The 22,089-nt window shown below is 38.3% G+C and overlaps 1 protein-coding gene across 8 annotated transcripts in view; it reads left to right on the top strand.

Annotated features, from left to right (window-relative positions):
* FANCC (FA complementation group C) overlaps window positions 1-22,089 on the top strand; it is a 261,535-nt gene that overhangs the window by 95,573 nt on the left and 143,873 nt on the right. For all 8 annotated transcript variants that reach the window (XM_042964675.1, XM_042964680.1, XM_042964672.1 and 5 more), the window contains 3 exons: window positions 341-583; window positions 2,171-2,255; window positions 7,818-7,912. In XM_042964675.1, coding sequence (XP_042820609.1) covers window positions 419-583; window positions 2,171-2,255; window positions 7,818-7,912 — 345 coding nt within the window. In that variant the 5' untranslated portion in view covers window positions 341-418. The remainder of the gene's footprint in view (window positions 1-340; window positions 584-2,170; window positions 2,256-7,817; window positions 7,913-22,089) is intronic.

Below are 22,089 nucleotides of genomic sequence, written 5' to 3'. Positions count from 1 at the left end.
CATTACATTAAAATATCCAAATGAACTTCATGTTCAGAACATTTAAAAATAGCTCTATCTTGAAAAGAAGATATAAAGTATTATCAGCTGTGCTTTTTGTGCATAATTAGCATGTGTCTGTGAAAGTATAATGACTTCTAGTGTAATATCACTCTGATAAAAAATTCAGATGGTAAAAATTGGAGCTACAGCTGGGTGACACATTTTAAAATAATTCAAAGGTGACTCCATAAAATCACGCTACTTTAGTCCCTTGTACTCCCCTTTCACTTGTCAGTAGAACATGAAGTCACCAATAAAAATCCCTTAAATAATGTTTCATTTTTCCCCTCTCTTATAGATTTGATGTGTGCCCACTGTTTCCTTCAGTGCTTGGCGGGCTGCTGTGAAGATACATCACCTTTTCCCTTTTTCCAAGATGGCTCAAGATTCAGTAGGCTTTTCTTCTGATTACCAATTTTGGATGCAGAAACTTTCATTGTGGGACCAGGCCTCCACTTTGGAAACCCAGAAAGACACCTGCCTTCATCTGCCTCGATTTCAGGAATTCCTGAGGCAGATGTATGAAGTCTTGAAAGAGATGGTAGGTAGTAGACCAAAATAATGAATCTCTACTACATTTCACCAAGCTTGAATGTTATCTAGGGTCAGGAACTTGTAGTATTGACCTGATGGATTAGAAAGACAAATTACCTGTAAGTGATATGGACAGGATGGTTTCCTTATCTCTGATTTCTTATGATTTCAGTCTTTTCTTCTTGATTAATTACATTGTCACATGAGACTTCCTGACCAGTAAAGTTGTTTTTTTTTAAAAAAAAAACAAGACTGTGACAATCGTTGTCAGGTAAGAATTGGGATTCTTTTAAAGACCTTTGCATCTATTAAATATTGAAAAGTTTTCTGAAATGCTTCTTTATGTTGTTCTTTAATGCTGTCCTAGATAAGGTTCTACTAAGAGGTAATAGGTATTAAGATCTCTTCTTATGAATATTTTAAGTGGTCTTTTCTGGTGAATATTAAGATTTTGAGTATCTTCACTATTGTTGTATAATGTATTGTTCAAAATTTGATATATTTTCATTTTGACATGATTTCTCATTTTTACTTCAGTGGATATTTTTATGAATTAACATGCTTTCATATTATGAAAATATTATTTGTTTTACACCTACTTTGTAATTTCAAAATGAGAAGCAAAATTGTCATTTAATGTAAGTGTTCTTGTGTTACGTTTTTCTTCTCTTAATCTAAGAAGCAAGTCAGAAATTTTAAGAATTATTCATGTTGATGATATGAGTTCATATGTCTTTAGCAACTAGAAGGAAAGATATGGTCTGTGTGATCAACCAAAGCTAACTTTTAAAATTGTTTCTCTATAATTCGACTTCTGCAGCTTGGCTTTAAATTGGTCCCAGAAAGTCTAGGGCTGGCCTTGATGCTAAGACAAATGTGAAGAATTTATTGGTACAGCAGCTTACATTTCAGCTTATGTACATGTTACCTCATTTAGGTCTTATTTTTGAACTTTCTTGAGAGGTAAAGAAGTGGGGAGAGGGCCAGTTGTATAACAGCATGTACATTTTTTAATCTTAAGCTGTTTTCTATTTGGTTGATCTTTTTCATCTCAGGTTTTAGGTTGTTGTAGATTAAGTATGATGTCATTAAGCATGTAGCAACTGAAATGGTGATGAACAGAGATATATATCTTTATGCTTGGGCTGCTTTTATTTCTTTTTACAAGTTCCAGAGTTCTTGTCCTCCCAAACCTTCTTTGAAATAGCCCTAGTGAAGCTGAGTTAGGAATCTCTCTTATGTTAGAGTGAAAAACCAGGTTGAAAACATGGGATCATAGAACTATTAATTGCTCACAATATTTTGTTCACTGTTATGCAGTCTTTGTTATTTTTAAACAAATTGACCTTTCCTAAGTATGAGTAAAATAAAGTTAATTTGTATCAAGATTTTACATAAATGTGCTGTACATTTTAGTTTTGGTGATGTGGTTTAAGGATGAAATAAGATGGTTACTTGTTAAATTTTATTTGAATCTCCTACTTTTCCAAAATACATACTAAACATTCAAACTCCCTCAACCTGTAGTGTCAGTTCAACCTTTCTAAGTTGCATATTGTCTTTTTATTGACCAAAACGTAACTTTCTTTTACAGGATTCAAATATGATCATTGAAAGATTTCCCACAATAGGTCAACTGTTGGCAAAAACTTGTTGGAATCCTTTTATTTTAGCATTTGGTAAGAATCCAAAGCCTGTCCTCTCAAAATATAAACTTCTAATGATAATTTTAATCTTTGCATTGTTTAACAAAATACAGAGTTTCAAATTATAAATTTTCTCCTATTTTTTATGAAACAGCTATTCAAATGTATTCATTGTTCCATTAGAAAGATAGCATCCTTTTCTTGTCCATATATGTTTGGATAGATAATCACACACACGCACGCACACACACACACACACACACACAGATCTGTAAGAAAATAGGACTCCTTATATTATAGAGTAGACTCTTCGAGATGATTATCATAACTTCATTTTTAATTCAGTATAAAATGGTTATAATAATGAAATAATTTCTTGTTTCATAATTTCACATTAACTTGCACACTACTGTTTTCCATGTGTAAAGTCATTCTTTAATATCTGAATCCTCCTATGGCCCTGACATTATTTAGGGGTAACATTTTGGTTTTTACCTAAGGTGAAGAGGAACCTGGGGACACATTGGGGGAGGTGTTCTTTCCCTGACCTCCTGTCTACCTGTCCAGCCTCATTTCCTATATAATCCTCTGCAACCACACCACACACATGGTAGCCAGGTCAAGTTACTAACAGTGCCTTGAAAGCACATGATATCAGGGCCTGCAACATGTGATTCCTTTGTTTGGAGCTCTGTTCTCATCTCCTGTCCTCTTAAACTTTCTTTGAAATAGTCTTGCTTGGGGCTGCTTTAGGAGCTTCTTTAAGTCTCTTCGTAGCTGATAACATCCCCCTTAACCATAAAACTTACTATACTGTTTTGTAATTATTGGTTTGCCTGTCTGATGTCCTGGAAGACTGAATGCCTCTCAAGAGCAGGAACTGTGGTTTTAGTTCTTTTTGTCATCCTAGGGCCTACAACAGGGTGGAGGAGGCACATCTGAAGGTGTACAGTTGAGGTTTATTGCCTTGACTTGGCTAGTTTAATATTTACTTTTCATATTGTTTAAAGTCAAAGACTAATTGCATAATATAATGAGATGAGAATAAAAAAACAAAGTCAGTATTACCCTATGATATTTTAAAGAATTGTACAATTTCTCTTTCCTAGCCTATTATAAATAATTATAAGAAACATGAACTCAGTGGGGAAGAGACAGGGCTGCATTAGGTCCCGGGAGCATACACAAACTCACTCACTCTGTCCCAACCCTCATCTGTCCCTCTTCCTCTCCACTTAGTCCTCTTGCTTCCCTTCCCCTTTGAGTGGACTCTTCCTCCCCTACCCTTCCCCAGCTTGTTGAAGTTCTTGATCTAATATGGCCAAGTCATCACTGTATTTGCCCACCAGGGCCATACATACCTGCCCTAAGTTCATATATTTTGACTAGGCCAGTGTTTCTCAAATATCCTTGACCAGAAATACATTTTCTGTACATGTATACATGTATATACGCATACATACATACACACAGACGTGTATACACACACACATTTCATGAAAGGATGCTTGTTTTGATTTTGTGTAGCCACATTCACTATACTATTTTAAAAATAGTCTTCATGACCCCAAATTATTTTTACAACCCCCCGGATGGGTCATGACCAGAAATGTGAAAAACACTGAGCTAGACCAATGATATTAATGGCAGGAGAAAGGAAAAGAAGTTGTTGACTTTCCTCCATTTAAAGGCACCATCCATTGTGAGATACTTCACACATTGAATAGCCACTTTTTAGAAAAATAAATACTACATCCTTTAAGTGTATATGGTGAATGTAGAATACAACTCTAATTCAGAAATGTTAAGATGTGGGAAAGTTTGTGCTATACAATAAAGAAGTGGAATGAGAGGCATTGCTGATGTTGTGCTAGGCACTGTTCTCTGTGGATTGCAGAGTGGATCTGAGTCCTTGATAGTTTTGTGTATTTATTTTGAGACAGAGTGTGAGGTGGGGAGGGGCAGAGAGAGACAGACAGACAGACAGACACAGAGAATTCCAAGCAGGCTCTGCAGAGTCAGCACAGAGCTGAATGTGGCTCTCTAACTCAGGAAACCATGGGATCATGACCTGAACCGAAATCAAGAGTCAGACGCTTAACCAACTGAGCCACCCAGGTGCCCCGAGTCCTTGATAGTTTTGCAGGATAGGCAATTATGGATTAGAGTAAGTAAATCACTTTCCCCATAATGTAAAACTGATAAAAGCCAGGATCCCACCCCTCTAAAGCCTGCATTGTTGTGATGATCTGGCCTGTGGATCACACCATTGTGGTTGAAGTAGTCTAGTTCTGGCTTTAACACTAGCCAGCCTCACATGAAGTATATATTCACTGGGCAGATATTTGCTAAGCTTTTTTTTTTTTTGTTGTTCCCCAATATGCCAGGCCTAGGAAAACACGGCTCATAATTTCTGCCCACTGGAAGCATCCAGTCAGAAAAGAGACCTCAGCGAATCAGCCTGACTCAGGCATGGCTTGTGTTGTGGAGCCATGAACAAAGAGCTAAAAGAAAAAGGAGTTTGAGTTGGGGCCAACTCTTAGGGGACAGTAAATGAGATGGGATTTTTCTGAGACAAGCTGCCAGACTTGCTAGGTTTCAGATTCCTTATTTGTAAAAGTGAGAGGCTAGACTGATTTATCCCTATGGCCTTAAACTTGTAAGTGTCTGTGGTCTTTCCTTAGCACCTATCCTCATTACATTGGGCCCCTCTGACAACCAGAAACAAATTCTCCATCTCTTTTTGTTTCAAAGCTTGTGTTACGTTTTGAACTTTGAGCTTCCTGCTTGAGGTGTGCCTTTGGTTCTGAGCTTAGTGGAGACTGACAGGCAACAGAACTCCATGGTGAATCAAGTCTTGCCTATGTTGCTACTTTTGTTTTGCTAGTTGGACATTGTCCAGGAAAGGATCTTTTCTTATGGTTTTAAATTTTATCAAAATCACTTTTTAAATACAGGAAATGTGACAGTTTCTATCAAAGAAAGAAGTAAACCTCTGGTAATGTTAAATGAGAATTGGATCAGAGATAAAGACAATAAGGAAGGAGGAAATTTGGAAATGTAAAGACACCACAAAGAGACCAGAAAAAACATAATAGGAAGGGAGGGTACACCTTTTATTCAGGGTTGTTCTCTGCATAAAATTACAGATTTCACCTTCTTGGAATTCTGGCCGGTTGTTTTTAGTTCTGCCCTCACGATTAAGCATGTAACAGTTATAACCTCACTATTTGCTATTTATTGCTATATAACAATTTGCACCTAAGCTTGGCAGCTTAAAATAATAAATATTTATTGTCTTAAAAATGCTACCTTCACACTTTTAAATTACAGATATAAAGTTTACAGAATTAATTTAGCTTTTCATTTGGAATTTTAATTCAAGATATCAAAAAATAGGGGCGCCTGGGTGGCTCAGTCGGGATAAGCATCCAACTCTCTGTTTTGGCTCAGGTCATGATCAGGTCACGGTTTTGTGAGGTCAAGCCCTGCATGGGCTCTGTGCTGAGAGCATGGAGCCTACTTGGGATTCTCTCTCTGCCCCTCCCCCACTCATGCTGTCTCTGTCTTTCTCAAAATAAATAAACTTAAGTAAAATAAAATATTAGGTGGCAAATGTATGTTGGTATATTGTTTTCCCTTCCACTCATTTTTAGAATCCAAATTTGCACGAAGATCTGCTGTCAGTGACTGCTTGCATGATGAATCCCAGGCATTTTCCCATTTCATTTAACTGCCCTGCAGGATGTCCACTCTGGATCTAGGGGAGGAGCCTGACAGATGCCTTCTCCCCTGTAGTGAGTGTTGGAGGCACTCAGGAATAGCAAGTGATGGCTTGCACCTACCTGTAAATACCTAAAGCAAAGTAAACTCATTAGCAGTACATTTCAGTGAATTTTAGTACTTTGAGCAAAGTAAGACACCTCCTAAAGATTGGGTGAACATTTCTCTGGCTGCTCTCTTTCTTTTTTGTTTTTGTGAGAAAAATTAAAAAATGATACATTTGTTGAACTAAATGTGCAGACTCAACTCAACACCTAGGGAAAACTTCAATTTTTAGATTCTATTAGATTTAAGTTCCATAAAATAACATTTTCTTTCTTTGTCTTCTCCTTCTCCTCTCCCTCCTCCTCCTCCTCCTCCTCCTCTCCCTCCTCCTCCTCCTCCTCTCCCTCCTCCTCCTCCTCCTCTCCCTCCTCCTCCTCCTCCTCTCCCTCCTCCTCCTCCTCTCTTAGAGGTGAGTGTCTGCTTTTTGGAAATGCTCCCCATTGGGTTGCATTTTTTCTAGCAGGGGAAGCCTTATGTAGTAAGCATATCATGGGATCTGCCCAATACCCTGTGACATGAAGATAATTAGAATTTATTCTAATATTTAAAGCATTGGAAGTACAACAGTCACAGTTTTAATCAGTGACATCGGTTCAACCTCAAGAATCCTAGGACCTTCAAAAGTTAAATTACATGATTTGTGAGATAAACTTAAAATAGGCAAGCCAGTGATGTATTTGAGCTAATAAAAACTAGGAAAAAGAAAAATGAATGTCCCTCAGAATAATGCCTGATAAAGTTTGTTCAGAGGTATTACCAGAAGAGCACAAACTTATGATGTTTATGGTGAAAAAAATGGGTTTAAAAATTACTATTAATGTCCTTTGGTGTGTGGTTCAAAGTGCAGAGGTAGCTTGCTGTAGTTTGTATTTTCCTTATTTCTTGTTAATGTAACCCTTAGAAATGCTGTGTTTATGAGATTGCAGAAGGTAAGAAGGTCAAGGGCAGCAGGTGATTCTGCAGTGGATTGAGTCCAGGTGCTTGGTTTCCTCAGCTTCTTCTACTCAATGGCTGTCCAATAAAGGCCATAGTTTCTTGGCTCTAGTTTAGGTACTGACATCTTCCATTTGAGGCATCATTCTTGCTTCCCAGTTGTGTTGTGAAATCTCCAATTGGAATGGACTCAGTTACCAAAAGAGGAAAAAGAAAATGGCTCACTGAGTAAATATTCTTGCCAAGTATAAGATTTCCAAGTTCAGTGTTTTCAATACATATTTGGTAACGTTTTCAATTTTAGAGTAAAGAATGAGGAACATGTAAGAGGCTTCTATTTTATCCAAGCCATTTAGTGCTAAACAGAATATATTTTAAAATTATCATTTTGTTAAATTTTTTTCTAACAAGTGAGGGTATTTTGGGAAATTAGAAAATTAAAAGAGTAAGACAGAAATGTAGACTACTATCTGTAACAGTTGTATTGCCTTAAAAAGGTTGAAATTACTAATGGTTTGAAATATGCTTTGATAGAAATGATCTTGAGAAAAGCCCAGTTCTTTTAGTTATTTCCATCATTCTTTTCTGGCTTTATCAGAAAGGGATTGACCACACAAGAGCTAAGCATAAGTGATCCCAAAACCACAAGAATAAAAAACCCCTGCAAAGTAAAGTTTCACACATGGTCCTGGATGCTTGTTCAGTAACTTTAGTAGTTTGATATTTTCATAAAATATGATAAATATATTTCCTTTAGTATAATGTTTAAAGATTTTTTATACTGATTATCTTTTTGTATTTGCTAAAACCTAATTTTAGTTTTTCTTTTTGCAGATGAAAGCCAAAAAATTCTACTATGGTGCTTATGTTGTCTGATTAATAAAGAACCACAGAATTCTGAAGAACTGAAACTGAACTCCTGGACACGGGTAAGAGTAAATCTTGTCCTGCACTGCTTTGCATTAAATTGATTGTTTAAATGTGCTGCTTTACTAGTGCAGTTCTGTGACATTTTAGAAAATTTTTCAAATACAGGCTTCACTGTCCCATTATCTTGCTGGGTGTAAAGTTATTCAAGAGATTTCATTTTTGCTTGATTGTTAATTCCAGAAGATAGTGGACTTTAAGGTGAACTTTCCCTTGCCTGGAAGACCTAACTAATGTGTGATTTTGTAAAGTTACTTTCAGGTAATTAAAAGAATGTTCTCTCTTTCCTTTAAGCAACTGGTATACTTCAAAAATTGTTTTTCCCTACTAACCTAGTTTATTTATTTATTTATTTTTCCTACTAACCTAGTTTAAATACTTACATAATTTCTAAGTACTTCTCTGCGTCTCTTGGAATCTAATCTGTAGTAAAACAAAAATTCAGAAAATTCAGTTGCTGCCTTTATGTCCTGAAGTTGGTATCCAGGCCAGGGTGCTCAGACTAGCACCTGGTGCTTGTTGGCTACCGCTGCTTACACCGTCAAATCGGTCAGTCAGATGTGCTAGTGCATGTAGCTGACAGCTTCCTGCACCCCCCTGTCTGTTTCTGCTGTCTCTTGAAGGGCAGGCACAAGTTGGCGAATGTTGTAGGGCTGGGCTGTGGCTGCCCTCACCACTAGCAAGTTGCCTGATTTTTTTCTCATGCCCCCCACTGTCCTGCTGTAACAACCCTAAGGACTTGCTGATGCCTGTCAGACTCCACTTAGTATGCATATGGTTCAGATTAGCTGCTTAGTATTATGAAATCACCCACCCAGGTGCATATGGTTTTGTCTATCAGTCTGACTGGTGATATCATTCCATTCACTGCTTTTTACTATTCCTTTGTTTTATACAAAATTGCCGACTGAGCTGACAAAGACAGTGTTTGTATTTTACTGTTAGATTGAAAGAAGAATTGAAGGGACAGTAGAAGTGAAAAGGTTTGAATCAGGGAAGGAAAGTGTGCAGACTTTAACTGGAAGGTAAGTTACTGTAAAGAACTGAAGAAAGGTGATTTAAGTAGAATTAGGGAAGAAAAGCTATGAAAAACAAGGCTGTATCAACAGAATAACGTATTTAGTCTTTAATCTTTTTAATTGTTGCTTTTATAGTTGATGTTTCAATGATTATTTAGAATATATGTTTGTATTCGCTAGCTTATGAAGTTCTGAAATAGGCCATCTAATAAAGTGTTTTTAGGGTGATCGGACTAACTTTCTTCATTTAAACTCATGACTTTATTAGCCTATTTTAAAATTTTTACCTTATATTTTATTCTGTGGATTTCCCTTAATACTGCATCCATTTATCAATAGGTACATATCAAAGTATAGCAGAGGAAGGTTAAATTAGACTTAATTCCTGCTGCATCAGGGAATTCATAGACTGGTAACCAGAGTTATATATAGGTGTGATGGTGACACAGAGGACACTTGCTCAGACTTCGGGGTTTGGAGATGTGTCCTGCAGGAGGTAATATATCAACTGAATTTTGAAGGATGACTAGGAGAGCAGGAATAGAGCTTTAGGAAAGGATATTCTTGTCAGCAGAAAGAGCATGCACAAAGATGGTGGCAAGAAAGCCAATGTCATATTCAGGGAACTACAGGTACTTAGATGTGCTTGAGCTTGGGATTTTGTAAGGCTGGTGATGAAGCATGAAACCTTATGTATAATAATAAGTTTTTCTTCTATTTTGAGTCAGTGGGGAAACCAAAGTGTTTTAAACAGAGAAATCATCTGGCCAGGTGTGAATTTTAGAAGCTTAACAGCAAAGGGAAGTTGATTTGGAAGGAGCAGGGATAGCATTTTGGAAGCTATAGTAGTGATCAAGTGAGAAATCATGCAGGCCTGAATGAAATGGAGAAGAGGGGCCAGATTTATAATATGAATGAGGTAAATATTCAAAAGGTGTAATGGCAGGCTAAGTGCAGATCGCTTAAGTGTAGGTGGAGTCGAGCATACCCTTCTTAGGAGAAGAGCTGATTTATACTTAGAAGGTTGACAGTCTTCAGGGTATGGGAACAGTGGAGCCTTGGGTGAGGGTGAGGTTGCCCAGGGCAATGGGAAAGGGAAAAGGCCTGGGACAACCCTGGGAGACACTGGCATTCAGGGAGTGAGTGGAAGAATAAGCTACCCTGTAGGTTAAAAACAGGGAGTCAAAGAAGTAAAGGAGAGAAGCAGCAGTGTTTTGAGAAGGAATGAGTGGTCATTCATATCTGATGCTATGGTGCAGCAATGTCCAATGCAAATAAAATACATACTACATGGATAATTTAAATTTTCCAGTAGCTGCTTTAAGAAACAAAAAGAAATAAATGAAATTAATTTTAATAATATTTTATGCAACTCAGTATTTCCAAAATACTATCATTTCAACATATAATCTATAAAAATTATTAACGAGATTATTTTATAATCTTTTTGCACTAAGTCATGGTAATCCAGTGTGTGTGTTACACTTACATTTTACATCTACATGTTACATCCTAATTTTCACTGGGAGTTTTTTTAATGCTTGTCTATTTATTTTGCAAGAGACAGTGTACCACTATGAGTACTGGTACTCATGAGGGAGAGGCAGAGAGAGAGAGGGAGAGAGAGAATCCCATGCAGGCTCTGAGCTCTCAGCACAGAGCCCAACACAGGGCTTGATCCCACCACTGTGAGATCATGACCTGAGCTGAAATCAAGAGTTGGACACTTAACCTACTGAGCCACCAGGTGCCCCTCCCTGGAAATTCTTGATCTGTATTTCAGTTTCACAAAATTTACAGTTGAAAGAGTAGGTTCATATACCCAAATTGTTACAGAGAAACTTATGACTGAACCAAGTGTCAGTTTTTAAATTTAAATTTAATTAAAATTTAAAAAATTAAAAACTTCCTTCCTTCATCGTACTCACTACATTTGAAGTGTTCAGTAGCTACGTGTGGCTAGTGGTCACTGTATTGGACAGGGCAGCTTAGAGCATAAAGCAAGGTAAGGATTGAAAAGCAGTGCTTGGATTTAGCCTCTAGGAGGAATGACCTGGGTGGGAATGGGTTGAGTGGGAGGTGCAAGGAAGTTGCCAGATTGCTATAGTTTGAGGAATGAAGGTAGTAAGGTAAGGAAGTGGAGATGATAAACTTTGGTTACTTTTTGAAGAAACTTAGCCCTGAAGGAGGGAGATAGGAGGTGGTAGCCAGACCAGATCATACAGTTGACTTTATTGAAATTGAGAAGTCCTGAATATGCTTTACCCTGAAGAGAAAATGCTAGTAGGGAGGGGTCGAGGGCATATGAAATTGGGAAAACAGTTTCCCTCCTCAATGTATTAGGCATGCCTGTAATATTACCTGATAAAAACATGTATAAGAATAATACTGTTTAACTTTTAACAGTCTAAAGCTAATTGCGTATACCTATCACAAATCAGTACCCACACAGTTGTATATTTTTTGGCCATAATTGCAATAAGACAGAAGGTGTTTGTTGGTTTATGAATCAGTTGTACTTGTCTTGGATATACATTTATCTTAGAAGTGACATTTTCTTCCTAAAAGTTTTAGAAGGACATATTATACATTAAGTATATGTAACTTGTCATCCAATATCCTTCTGAAAATTATACAAGTCATATATATTTTTTTGATTTTCTATACCTTTATTTGCTTTCTTTTTTTTTAATATGAAATTTATTGTCAAATTGGTTTCCAGACAACACCTAGTGCTCCTCCCAACAGGTGCCCTCCTCAATGCCCATCACCCACCCCCCCACTCCCCATCAACCCTCAGTTAATTCTCAGTTTTTAAGTCATATTTTAATAACATTTGTTAGTTCACTCAATGAGCATTTATTTATCTCGTGCCTGCTACATGTGCTAAGCAGTTCTAATTGTGGTAATAAAATCTTGGGTCATTCTGTATTCCTGGAGCATCACAAGTGTGATTGAAACAGCCTAAGTCAAAAAGTAAGAATTTCTTCCGTAAACTCTAAACTTTAGTAAAATTCAGATTATTAAATTTGAAAATGTTAGATTGAGTTGTATAAGTTGTATTTTTAGAGCAGAGATGAAATAAGGGGCGCCTGGCTGGCTTAGCTGGTGGAGTGTGTGACTCTTATCTTGGGGTTGTCCTTTCAAGCCCCATATTGTACTTACAACAATAAAATCTTTAAAAAAAAAAAAAAGAAGAACAGATGAAATTAAAATTACTTGCTGGCCATATGCTAGCATATGTTAACATGTTATGTTGGAAATATATTAATACAATGTGGGGTGTTTTTTTTTGAAGTTTTACTGGTAACCTCAAATGTACCATCAAATAACTACCTCAGTGGCTATTCTTAAAATTTAGAGATTTATTGAAGTCACAGGACTCTTTTACATCTTTTCAGAATACTTGATTCTTGTAAAACTTAGTTTTACTGGTGAATCAATTGAACAGATATTTTTTGAGCACCTACTGTTTGTCAGGCACTATAACAGAAGCTGAGGATACAGTAGTGGATTTAAAGATAGTCTGTTCTGAGAGTTTATAACCCAAGGGGCAGATCTCCAGGCCTGCCACACTTAGGAGATACCTGTCCTTTCTGGGCAAGACCATACCTCTGTAATTTTTATTTTGAAGAGAAGAAAACAACAGAATACCAGGGGTAAGTTCAGTTAAAAGGGTTTTACTTTGTCTTTTTTCCCTTTCAAAATGTAATGCTAAGCAGTATCCAGATGCTACATGTATTGCTTTAGTCTTCTACTTCATCCCTCTTAAAAAAAAAAAAAAACAAAAACCCACATAACTTTTAATTTTTTTTTTTTAACATTTATTTATTTTTGAGAGACAGAGAGGGACAGAGCATGAGCAGGGGAGGGGCAGAAAGAGGGAGACACAGAATCTGAAGCAGGCTTCAGGCTCCAAGCTGTCAGCACAGAGCCCAGCGTGGGGCTCGAACTGACGAATGGGGAGATCATGACCCAGGCCGAAGTTGGACACTCAACCGACTGAGCCACCCAGGTGCCCCCACATAACTTTTAAATTTTAAAATCTAACACATGTGCAGAAAAGTGCATCGAGCATAAATGCCAAGCTTAAAAATCATTGCAAAATAAATACCTTTGTTAACTACCACCTAGGTCCGGAAATAGAGCATTACCTGCCTCTTATAAGCTCCCTGCCCCCAGGTGCTCCTTCCTGCTTCTGTGCTCCTCTCTCCCCCTCTGGTGGTAACCACTAGTCTAGCTTTTATTTACATTGCTTTATGGTTTTACCACTTAATTATGGAGTTTGGCTTAAGATTATAACTTGATATAAATGAAATAATATGCAATATATTGTTCTGTGCTTAACTTACTTTGTTCAGTATGATGTTTGTAGGGTTCACCCATGATCTTGGATGTATTTGTCACTTGTTCATTTTCACTACTGTAGAGTATTCCATTTTATCAATGCACTATAGTGTGTTTATCCATTCTACCTTTGATGGGAATTTGTTTCTGGTTGGGGAGAATTAGGAACAGAGTTGCTGTAATATTCTTTCCTGTATATCCAAGTTTCAAAGCATGTATTTTTTTTTTAATGTTTATTTATTTTTGAGAGAGAGAGACACACACAGAGAGCACAAGCCTGGGGCGGTGTGGGGGGGGGGGGAGTGGTGGGGAAGCAGAGAGAGAAGGAGACACAGAATCTGAAGCAGGCTCCAGGCTCTGAGCTCTCAGCACAGAGCCTGATGCAGTGCTCAAACCCATGAACCGTGAGATCATGATCTGAGCCAAAGTCGGCGCTTACCCAAATGAGCCACCCAGGTGCCCTATTTTTTGTTTTGTTTTGTTTTTTAGAGAGAGAAAGAGAGAGAGAGAGAGCATGCACAAGCAGGGGGAGGGGCAGAGGGACAGGCAGAGAGAATCTTAAGCAGACTCCACACTCAACATGGAGCCCAATGTGGAGTTTGATCTCACAACCGTGAGATTATGATCATGAGATCATGACCTGAGCTGAAATCAAGAGCCAGATGTTTAACCGACTGAGCCTCCTAGGCACCCCACAAAGCATGTATTTTATAAAAAACTACAGAGGAAAAGAAGAGCAGCTGGAGAAGGAAAGGATGTGTTTTGTACATAACTTCAAACAAATACTTGTGAACATGCCTTGCACATGCCCTGTTGTGTCAAAATAAAGAGCATGCAAAAAAAAAAAAGTGGAATTGTAGGTTATTTAATATGTATATCTTTAATTGTATTAGCTCATACTAAGTTGTTTTCCACAGTGGTGGTACCAGTTTAAATTGCTATGATGAATGTGTAAGAGTTCCGTAGCTTCCTGGTCACTTGGCATTGTCAGACTGTTAAAGTTCAGTTATTCTAGTAGATGCATGTGGTAGTGTCTATTATGGTTTTAATATTTCCCTGAAGTATTTCCCTGAAGTTGAGCACGTGTTTGTGGAATTCCTGTTCAGATTTCTTAATAACTTTTCTACTTGGTTGTCTTTCTTACTGATTTGTAGAAATTCTGTAGATGTACTGAATCTAAGCACTTTTTTAATTTATATTTATTGTGGCTATTTTTTTCCACCTTATGGTTTGTGTTTACATTTCTTTATTTTCTTTTAAGGAAGACATTTTAAATTTTATTGTAGTCAAATTTATCAATCTTTCCCTTTGTGGTTAATAATTTTGTATTTTGCTTAAGAAAATTTTCCCCACTGCAAGGTCATGAAGACCTTCCATATTATTTTCTAAAAGTGTATTGATTTGCCTTTCCCATTTAGGTCTGTGGTCCACCTGTAACTGTTCCTTTGTATGGTCTAAATAGGCATCCATTTTCACTTTGCTTCCACACGGATACCCACTGTGCCAACACCATTATTGAGTTCTTTCCTTGCCGGTAGATGGTGCTACCTTTGTCATAAGTCAAGCATCTTTGTATTTGCACATATTCTAAATCTCTCCATTGGTCTCATTGATCTGTGATGATTAATTTTGTGTCAACTTGACTGGGCCATGGGGTACCCAGATATTTCATCAGACATTATTCTGGGTTTTTCTGTGATGTATTTTTGAATGTGATTAACATTTAAATAGATTAAGTAAAGTAGATCATTCTCCCTAATGTGTGTGGGTATCTCATCCAATTAGCCAAAAAGGCTAAACCCTCCTCTGAGGATTTTCTTTGTATTGGAATCTAATAAACAGTGTTTTTTAAGTGAACCCCAAATTGTATGTTTTGTTATTTTTGGTGTAACACATCATTGTCAAGGCATTCTACAGTCCTGACTTTTTAGAAAACTAGTGGTTTCAGAGATGCTGGTATTGTATATAGCAAGTTGCAAGACAGGTAAGGGGCTTAGAGGAGAAAGTAGGTTTGGAACAAGTGCACTTGGGACTGGCCAGCCAGGGGACAGACACTGGTACTTGGGAAATGTGATTGTGTCTACACTGTAGATAATTTCTATTATTATTCATTTTCGTGTTGTTTGGGATTTGAAAATGCTAGCTTGGCTCAGTTCAGATGTTGAAACCTCGGGAAAGAATTATTGCCCAAGTTTTAAATGGCAATTTAAAAGGGAAAATATCATATTTCTTGAGGTCAGTTAGTAAGACAATAGAGGCAAGGTAAAATTCAGGGACAAGGCTGGAGATGCTGGAGATTTCTCTTCCATACCTCTACTCTGGAAAAACATTGGCAATCCTGTATGACTGTGATCTCTTTTGTTTTGGTTTTACTTTCAAAGTAACAAACATAGAACTAGTATCTTTTTCTTTGAATTTTTGTATTCACACATACAGTGGACAGTAATTAATTGCTTTCCCAGTATCTATCTCTGTCCTTTCTTACCTTCTTTTTTTTTTTTAATGTTTTTATTTATTTTTGAGACAGAGAGAGACAGAGCATGAGCAGGGGAGGGGCAGAGAGAGAGGGAGACACAGAATCTGAAACAGGCTCCAGGCTCCGAGCTGTCAGCACAGAGCCTGACGTGGGGCTTGAACTCACAGACTGTGAGATCATGACCTGAGCTAAAGTCGGACGCCCAACCAACTGAGCCACCCAGGCGCCCCTCCTTTCTTACCTTCTTCTAGTACCCTGCATTTCTCAGCTGTGCACTGTGCATCTGAGGTGAGATTCACTGCACCAAGGTCTTAAGGTTAGTCTTACCTTGCTTAACCAAGACCACCCTTCCCCATTCCCTGGCCACAGTGATTGATCAAGATGGACTTATAGCCCACATTGGAAAGACAGTCCTACACCTTTTGTTTCAATGGTTGGGGAATTAGATTTTTATCTTTCCTGCTGAACATGAATTAGGTAGCACATAGTCCCTGAAGTTGCTGTCAGTCATTGTGGGACCACGAGGACAGAGCCTGCCTAGGAAAAGAGTTAGTCCTGAGGAAACACAGCTGAAAAAAGGAGAAAGAGGGTCGCGTTCAGGTTGGTTTTGTTTGGGCCCAGGACCAAGCCACTCCTGGACTTCAGTGCTCTAATACATTCCCTTTCCTGTCGAAGCCAGTTTGGTTTAGAGGTTTGTTTTGTTTTGTTTTTCTCTAGCAGCCAACAACATCCTAATGTAGAAAACAGACTTGTTTGGGGTCTTCATAAACTATTTTTTTGAAGGGTTTCGAAACTCAGGTATATGTGTACGCAGTTGTAAAAGAAAAAAAATCTTATTTCCTCAAAGGATACTATGAATAAATAGTGAATTTGACAGAATATTTACAGCTGCTTAAAAGTTGCTTTAATTCATACTTGGCTCAGAGTCGTTTTCCACCACCACTGATTATGAAGATGTGTGTTAAAGAAGTCATCCTGGGAGAAGATGGCAGCATCATGGCAGCATAAGATGTTCTTGTTTTTGTTCCTGCTAATCATTTAAAATTCGACATTTTTCCGTGAACAGAAATGCCTGTGTGGGAGCTGTGAGATCCAGTAGCATATGCCAAGGGACCCAAGTGGAGTCTCATCCACTTTTGTATCAGGTAATAGGACAGACAGACCCCAGTTTGGGCTGTGGACCTGGCTAGAGCCTGTGAACTGGCTTCAGCCCCACAGCAGAGGCACCTGGAAAACGCTGACTTAAGCAGATACCCACAGATGCCAGAGCCTTGTACAAGTCCAGGTTTCTCTCCCAACTAGGTTACAAGGCCCATGTGAGTAGAGACTTTATTCTAAAAGTGTAGAACAGTATCTGCCGTGTAGTAAATATTCAGTATTATTTGCTGAATAAGTGAATAAATGAGTATGATTTTAGATGGTAAATGCTAGTGGTGGTGGGGTTCCACTTGGAAAGAAGATAGTGAACAGACAGAAGGTTGGGTATAGTCAAAAAAGAATGATTATTCCATTTAAGCTTGGGAAGAAAAAAAAGCTTAGGGAGAAAAGCAGAAATTAAGGTTAGAAAAAAAACAGTTTGGGAAAAATTTTGGATGGCCATGAATGCCAGTTTGTGAGCTCGTTCATAAATTAGCATAGGGCAATGGAAGGAGCTACTGAAAGTATTTTAACTGTGGCATTGGGAGAGGGGCATTTGTTGTGATTCATATGCTTCCCTGTTTTCTTCCTTGCTCTCCTCTAGTCTTTCGCAATCCTTCATTCATTTATTCCATAAATATATCCTGAGTGCCTACTGTGTACAAGCAGATATTGGGATATGAAGGCCTTGCCTTGAAAGATCATGTGGTTTTGTTGTAATGTAACAAGTGAAGGAGTAGACGAACAGCATATGGAAGGTACTGTGGTAGCCCAAAGAAAAGGAGAAGAACCCTTGCTGGGAGCTGGGGAGGTTTATAGGGCTGGCCAAGAAGGCTTTCCAAAGATGACCGTTGAGGCCAGGGGCATACATGGAACTGGAAGAACTGAGAGTGATATGAGATGCATGTAGGAGAGGCGGCAAAGAAAAAGCTAGAAAAGGTCTTCCTGGTAATGATAATAAGAACGGGCTATCCCATGTGTCATATACTGACTAGGCATGAGAGTTAGGGCTAGATCCTGAGGGCTCAAGTGGCCCACAGTAAAGAATGTCTGTCCTTAATCTGGGAAGCAAGGATTTTAATTGGAGGGGTTTAAATTGGGAGTGAGGGACACTTATATGAATATGAATTGGATAGTGACTTAAATGCTGAAAATACATTTGAGAATATAGGAGGGCAGGACTTGGTACTGATTGGTTGTTAAGGAATGGATAGAGGAGCAGTTAAGGATAATGTTGAGATTTTAAGGGAGTAATAAATAACACTTCCATCTTCTGAGTTAGGAACTAGTTGAGATACATCAGAGTTAGGTAGTTGGTTGAAACATTAGTCCCTTAACTCTTAAAACAGATTTAAGAATGTAGCTTATGTCTATGGTTCAGTCGGGCCCATCTACCTATGGTAGCCAAGTCAGCTAGTCACAGCTAAGATGGACCACAATAGACCTACCTGGCAGGGAATGAGCCTTCCTGGCTAAGCATGGTGCAGCAGTAGACCAGAACACATACTTTGGGCAGGTAAGGCAAGTTGGAAAGACAGAGTCGGGAGAGGAATGTGTGGTGCTGGGCATTTTTAGTTTCTTCTCCCAAATTGACCAACTAGTTCAGTTCTTTTGGGGAGAAGAGAGTGACAGGACTGAGAGATGATGTCATAGGTTGGGCTTTCTGGAAATCTGGCCTTGAGATGGAGAGTGCAGGGGGTAATAGCTGTGGAGGGGAAAGGAGGGATGCAGGATTGTGCAGAGGAAAAAAATTCAGCTATAGTGCAGTCTCAGTGGAGACCTCCCCTGTGCCTACAGGGACAGAGATAGGAGACCCTTCAGAGCTTGCCTGCTTTTGGGACAGGAGGGCTGGGCCTTAATGCCTCTGCTTCCATCAATCATTCGAATGTGGCCATTGTGGGAAGGAGGTGTGACCTTGGGCAAGGCAGAGATGGCTAAGAATGATATGGATGTGACATCACAACATCCTTCGCAGATACCCAAACTGTTCCTAAAGCTTTTTGCACCTAAGGAGTGAGGTGGACGTTCTTTCTTCTCTGGAAACATGAGGATGGGCAATTTGTTTCCCTCTAATCTAACAGAGAACTCCTAGGTTTTTGCCTTGAACATCGTGGTGGATGGTGTGACCATTAACTGAGAAATATAAGGGAAAGATGTGGCAGAATCCCTAAAATAAGCCAACTAAGAATGTACAAGAGGGAGGAGGAGGGGATCTGGTAGCCCAGCAGCTGTTGCATATTCCTGTCCTGTACCATCTTCCAGGACCATGGCATGCAGAGGCCCTGTTTTCTCTCTTGCCTTCCTCACTGTCATTTGGTTTTCCTTTACCTCTTGGGACTTACATAATGCAGAGACTGTAATACAAATTGAGTCCTCTTCCTTTTCCTGTCTGTTATTCAATAGAACTGGCTGGGAACACGCAACTGAAAAAGGGAAAGCGTGGAAAATTTCTTTATAGCTTTGTAAATGTGTTTTCTCCAGGGCTTTTGGAAACCACTGAAGCTGTCTGCCATACTGTGTTAGGGCAGTGATATCTAGTAGTAGGTACTGGCAGCAGGTACTTCAGTAACTCCATGAAATAGCATCTGGCTTATTAAATATCATGTTCTTATTTAGTCTGATAAAGTTTCCTCAGCATTTCATGGTTTTGCAATATAAATATGGTATTTAGCATCTTGCAGCATTCTGGAAACTGTGCAAACCCTGCTATTGTTATTCCCAAGTATTTTACATCCATTCGATGTGATCAGCTGTTCATTCCACACACACACGAAGTTGAATTGTCAGTGTTTATCTTTCTGTATTTTAGGGAGTGGTAACTGTCTCCTGAATCATTAATGTGAAGACACTGAACTTCCTGGAATAAAAATTTGCTTCCTCTGAGAGGGCAAAATGAGATACCATTTGTGTTCTTGGCTAGGTTTTTCTTTCTCATTTCATTTAGGTGGATATCTAATTCTAAATTGTAGCAGATTGTTTTTTAGTAAGATGCTGCTGCTCAAATAGGCCAGATCAAGACATTTATTGCCAATTAGGAACAGGATGTTTGAGATGTTTGGTGATGTTCTCCGGATGACCTGTTTTATGTTTTCTGTTTATTTTGTTTTATTTTTGTTTTATGATCATGTTGGCTTTTCCATTAAACTATAACTTTAATTGACTTGGCTTGGTTAATAGAACATTGACCAGATCCCCTTCTGTAACTCCCAGCCTTCTCCCTATTACAACCCCCTCACCCAGTTCTCCTGTTGTGCCCCAACCTCAGTCTGGAGTAAAAGGGGAATTTTTAGGTCTGTGTGTTACAGGTATAATATATGTTTCTAAGATATAGGCTCACTGTGTTTCAATCTAAATTTTCTGGATAGTGCTCCTTGGACTATTTTGGGATAAATCCCTATGAAAAGTAAATTTAAACAGTAATGTCTATAGTAGAGTTATTTGTTAGTGAATAGCCACCATTGAGGGCCATGTGGATGTCTGCACTACATGTGGCGACATGATCTGTACATCTGTTTTGAAGTTCAGTTGTTTCCCAGACCACATGTGCATTTCTTTAGGAGGCTGACATCTATCCCTCCCAAGATCCAGGCATTGTAAGCTGGTAACTATAACTGGCTTACTCTCTTTGACCTAGAGATTGTTACACTTTATCTTAGTTTGACTGTTGTTCCTATCAGATCTGGTTCTGTTTAATATTGACAACATTGGAGTTTCTATAAATTAGCAGCATAGCAAAAGAACCAGGCATATTTAAATCCATAAATCTTGATTTCCAGGTATTTTAAAGGCTTTGTGGTTTAAGTAGTCCTTCACTCAATGGTAGACGTAAGCAGTACTTACAAAAATGCTGGCTATCAGGCAGCTTTTGTAGCTCAACTGGAACTAAAAAATAACCTCACATGAGTCACTCTTTTAAGAATCAGGAAATCCAGATCTCTTCTGGCTCTGCTAGTGAAATATTACATAAATTATATACCTTGTTTCCATATCTTAAAAGAGAATACTACATGATTCTACTTACATGGGGGTATATCTAAAGTAGTCAAATGGATGGAAACAGAGTAGAACATGGGAGTTTCTAACGTAGTCATATTCATGGAAACGGGATGGAGGAAAAGGGAAAAGGGATTTGCTTAATGGGTATAGAATTTAGTTTTGCAAGAAGAAAAGTTCTGGAGATCTGTTGCACAATAATGTGAATATACTTAACACTGTTGAACTATATATTTGAAAATGGTTAAGATGGTAAATTTCATGTTACGTGTTTTTTATCACAATTTAAAATTTTTTTAAGAAACTTTAATGGATAGTGTTACTGTTAGTTGAGTGCTTAGTATGTGTTTTAGATGAATTATGTTACTAAATGTTCACAACTCCATGAAGACCGGTATCATTACCCTTTGTTATAGACAAGAGAGTTTAGATTTAGAGAAGTAACTTACTGGCTAATGAGTGGCAGACCATTTTGGAGCTAGGTCTGACTCTAAAGCCACTCAAAAAATATATTGCCGCCACCTAAACTTAAGCCAGCCTATCTCTAAGGCTTTTTAGCTCTGGAATCTATGATTCTATGATTCTGAGATGTCTTAGGGACCCTGCAGAGATCCTTCAAGTGAGGAAAAAGAAAGTTCAAATGTTTAGGTGTTCAAAAATCACCCGTTTACCATTTATAGTGAACTAAAATTTCATGTTGGGGGGTGCCTGGGTGGCTCAGTCAGTTAAGTGTCTGACTTCAGCTCAGGTCATGATCTCACAGTTTGTGAGTTCAAGCCCCATGTCGGGCTCTGTGCTGATAGCTTGGAGCCTGAAGCCAGCTTCTGATTCTGTGTCTCTCTCTCTCCCTCTCTCCCCATCCATCATTCGCGTTCTGTCTCTCTTAGAAATAAGTAAACATATTAAAACAAAATTAAAAAAAAATTCATGCTGGATTTAGTCTTTGGTACATCAGTAACACCAAATGCTGTTTATGAGAGGCCAAGTTGGTCTTCAAATGTTAGAATAGTTAAGGGGTTAATTAAGCGATTACTCGTGTGGAAAGTAGAGATGAGAAGAGCCTTTACTGTTTTGTTATATTTTTTCTGCTTTTTGAGTTTTTAGTAACAAGTATAACTTCTGTTTTGGGTTGAATTGTGTTCCCCCAAAATTCATGTACATTCAAGTCTTAAATCTCAGAACCTTAGAATGTGATCTTTGTAAATAA

This window comes from Panthera tigris, chromosome D4 (genome assembly GCF_018350195.1).
Source record: "Panthera tigris isolate Pti1 chromosome D4, P.tigris_Pti1_mat1.1, whole genome shotgun sequence".
NCBI lineage: Eukaryota > Metazoa > Chordata > Mammalia > Carnivora > Felidae > Panthera > Panthera tigris.
This window is presented reverse-complemented; position numbering and strand designations above follow the sequence as displayed.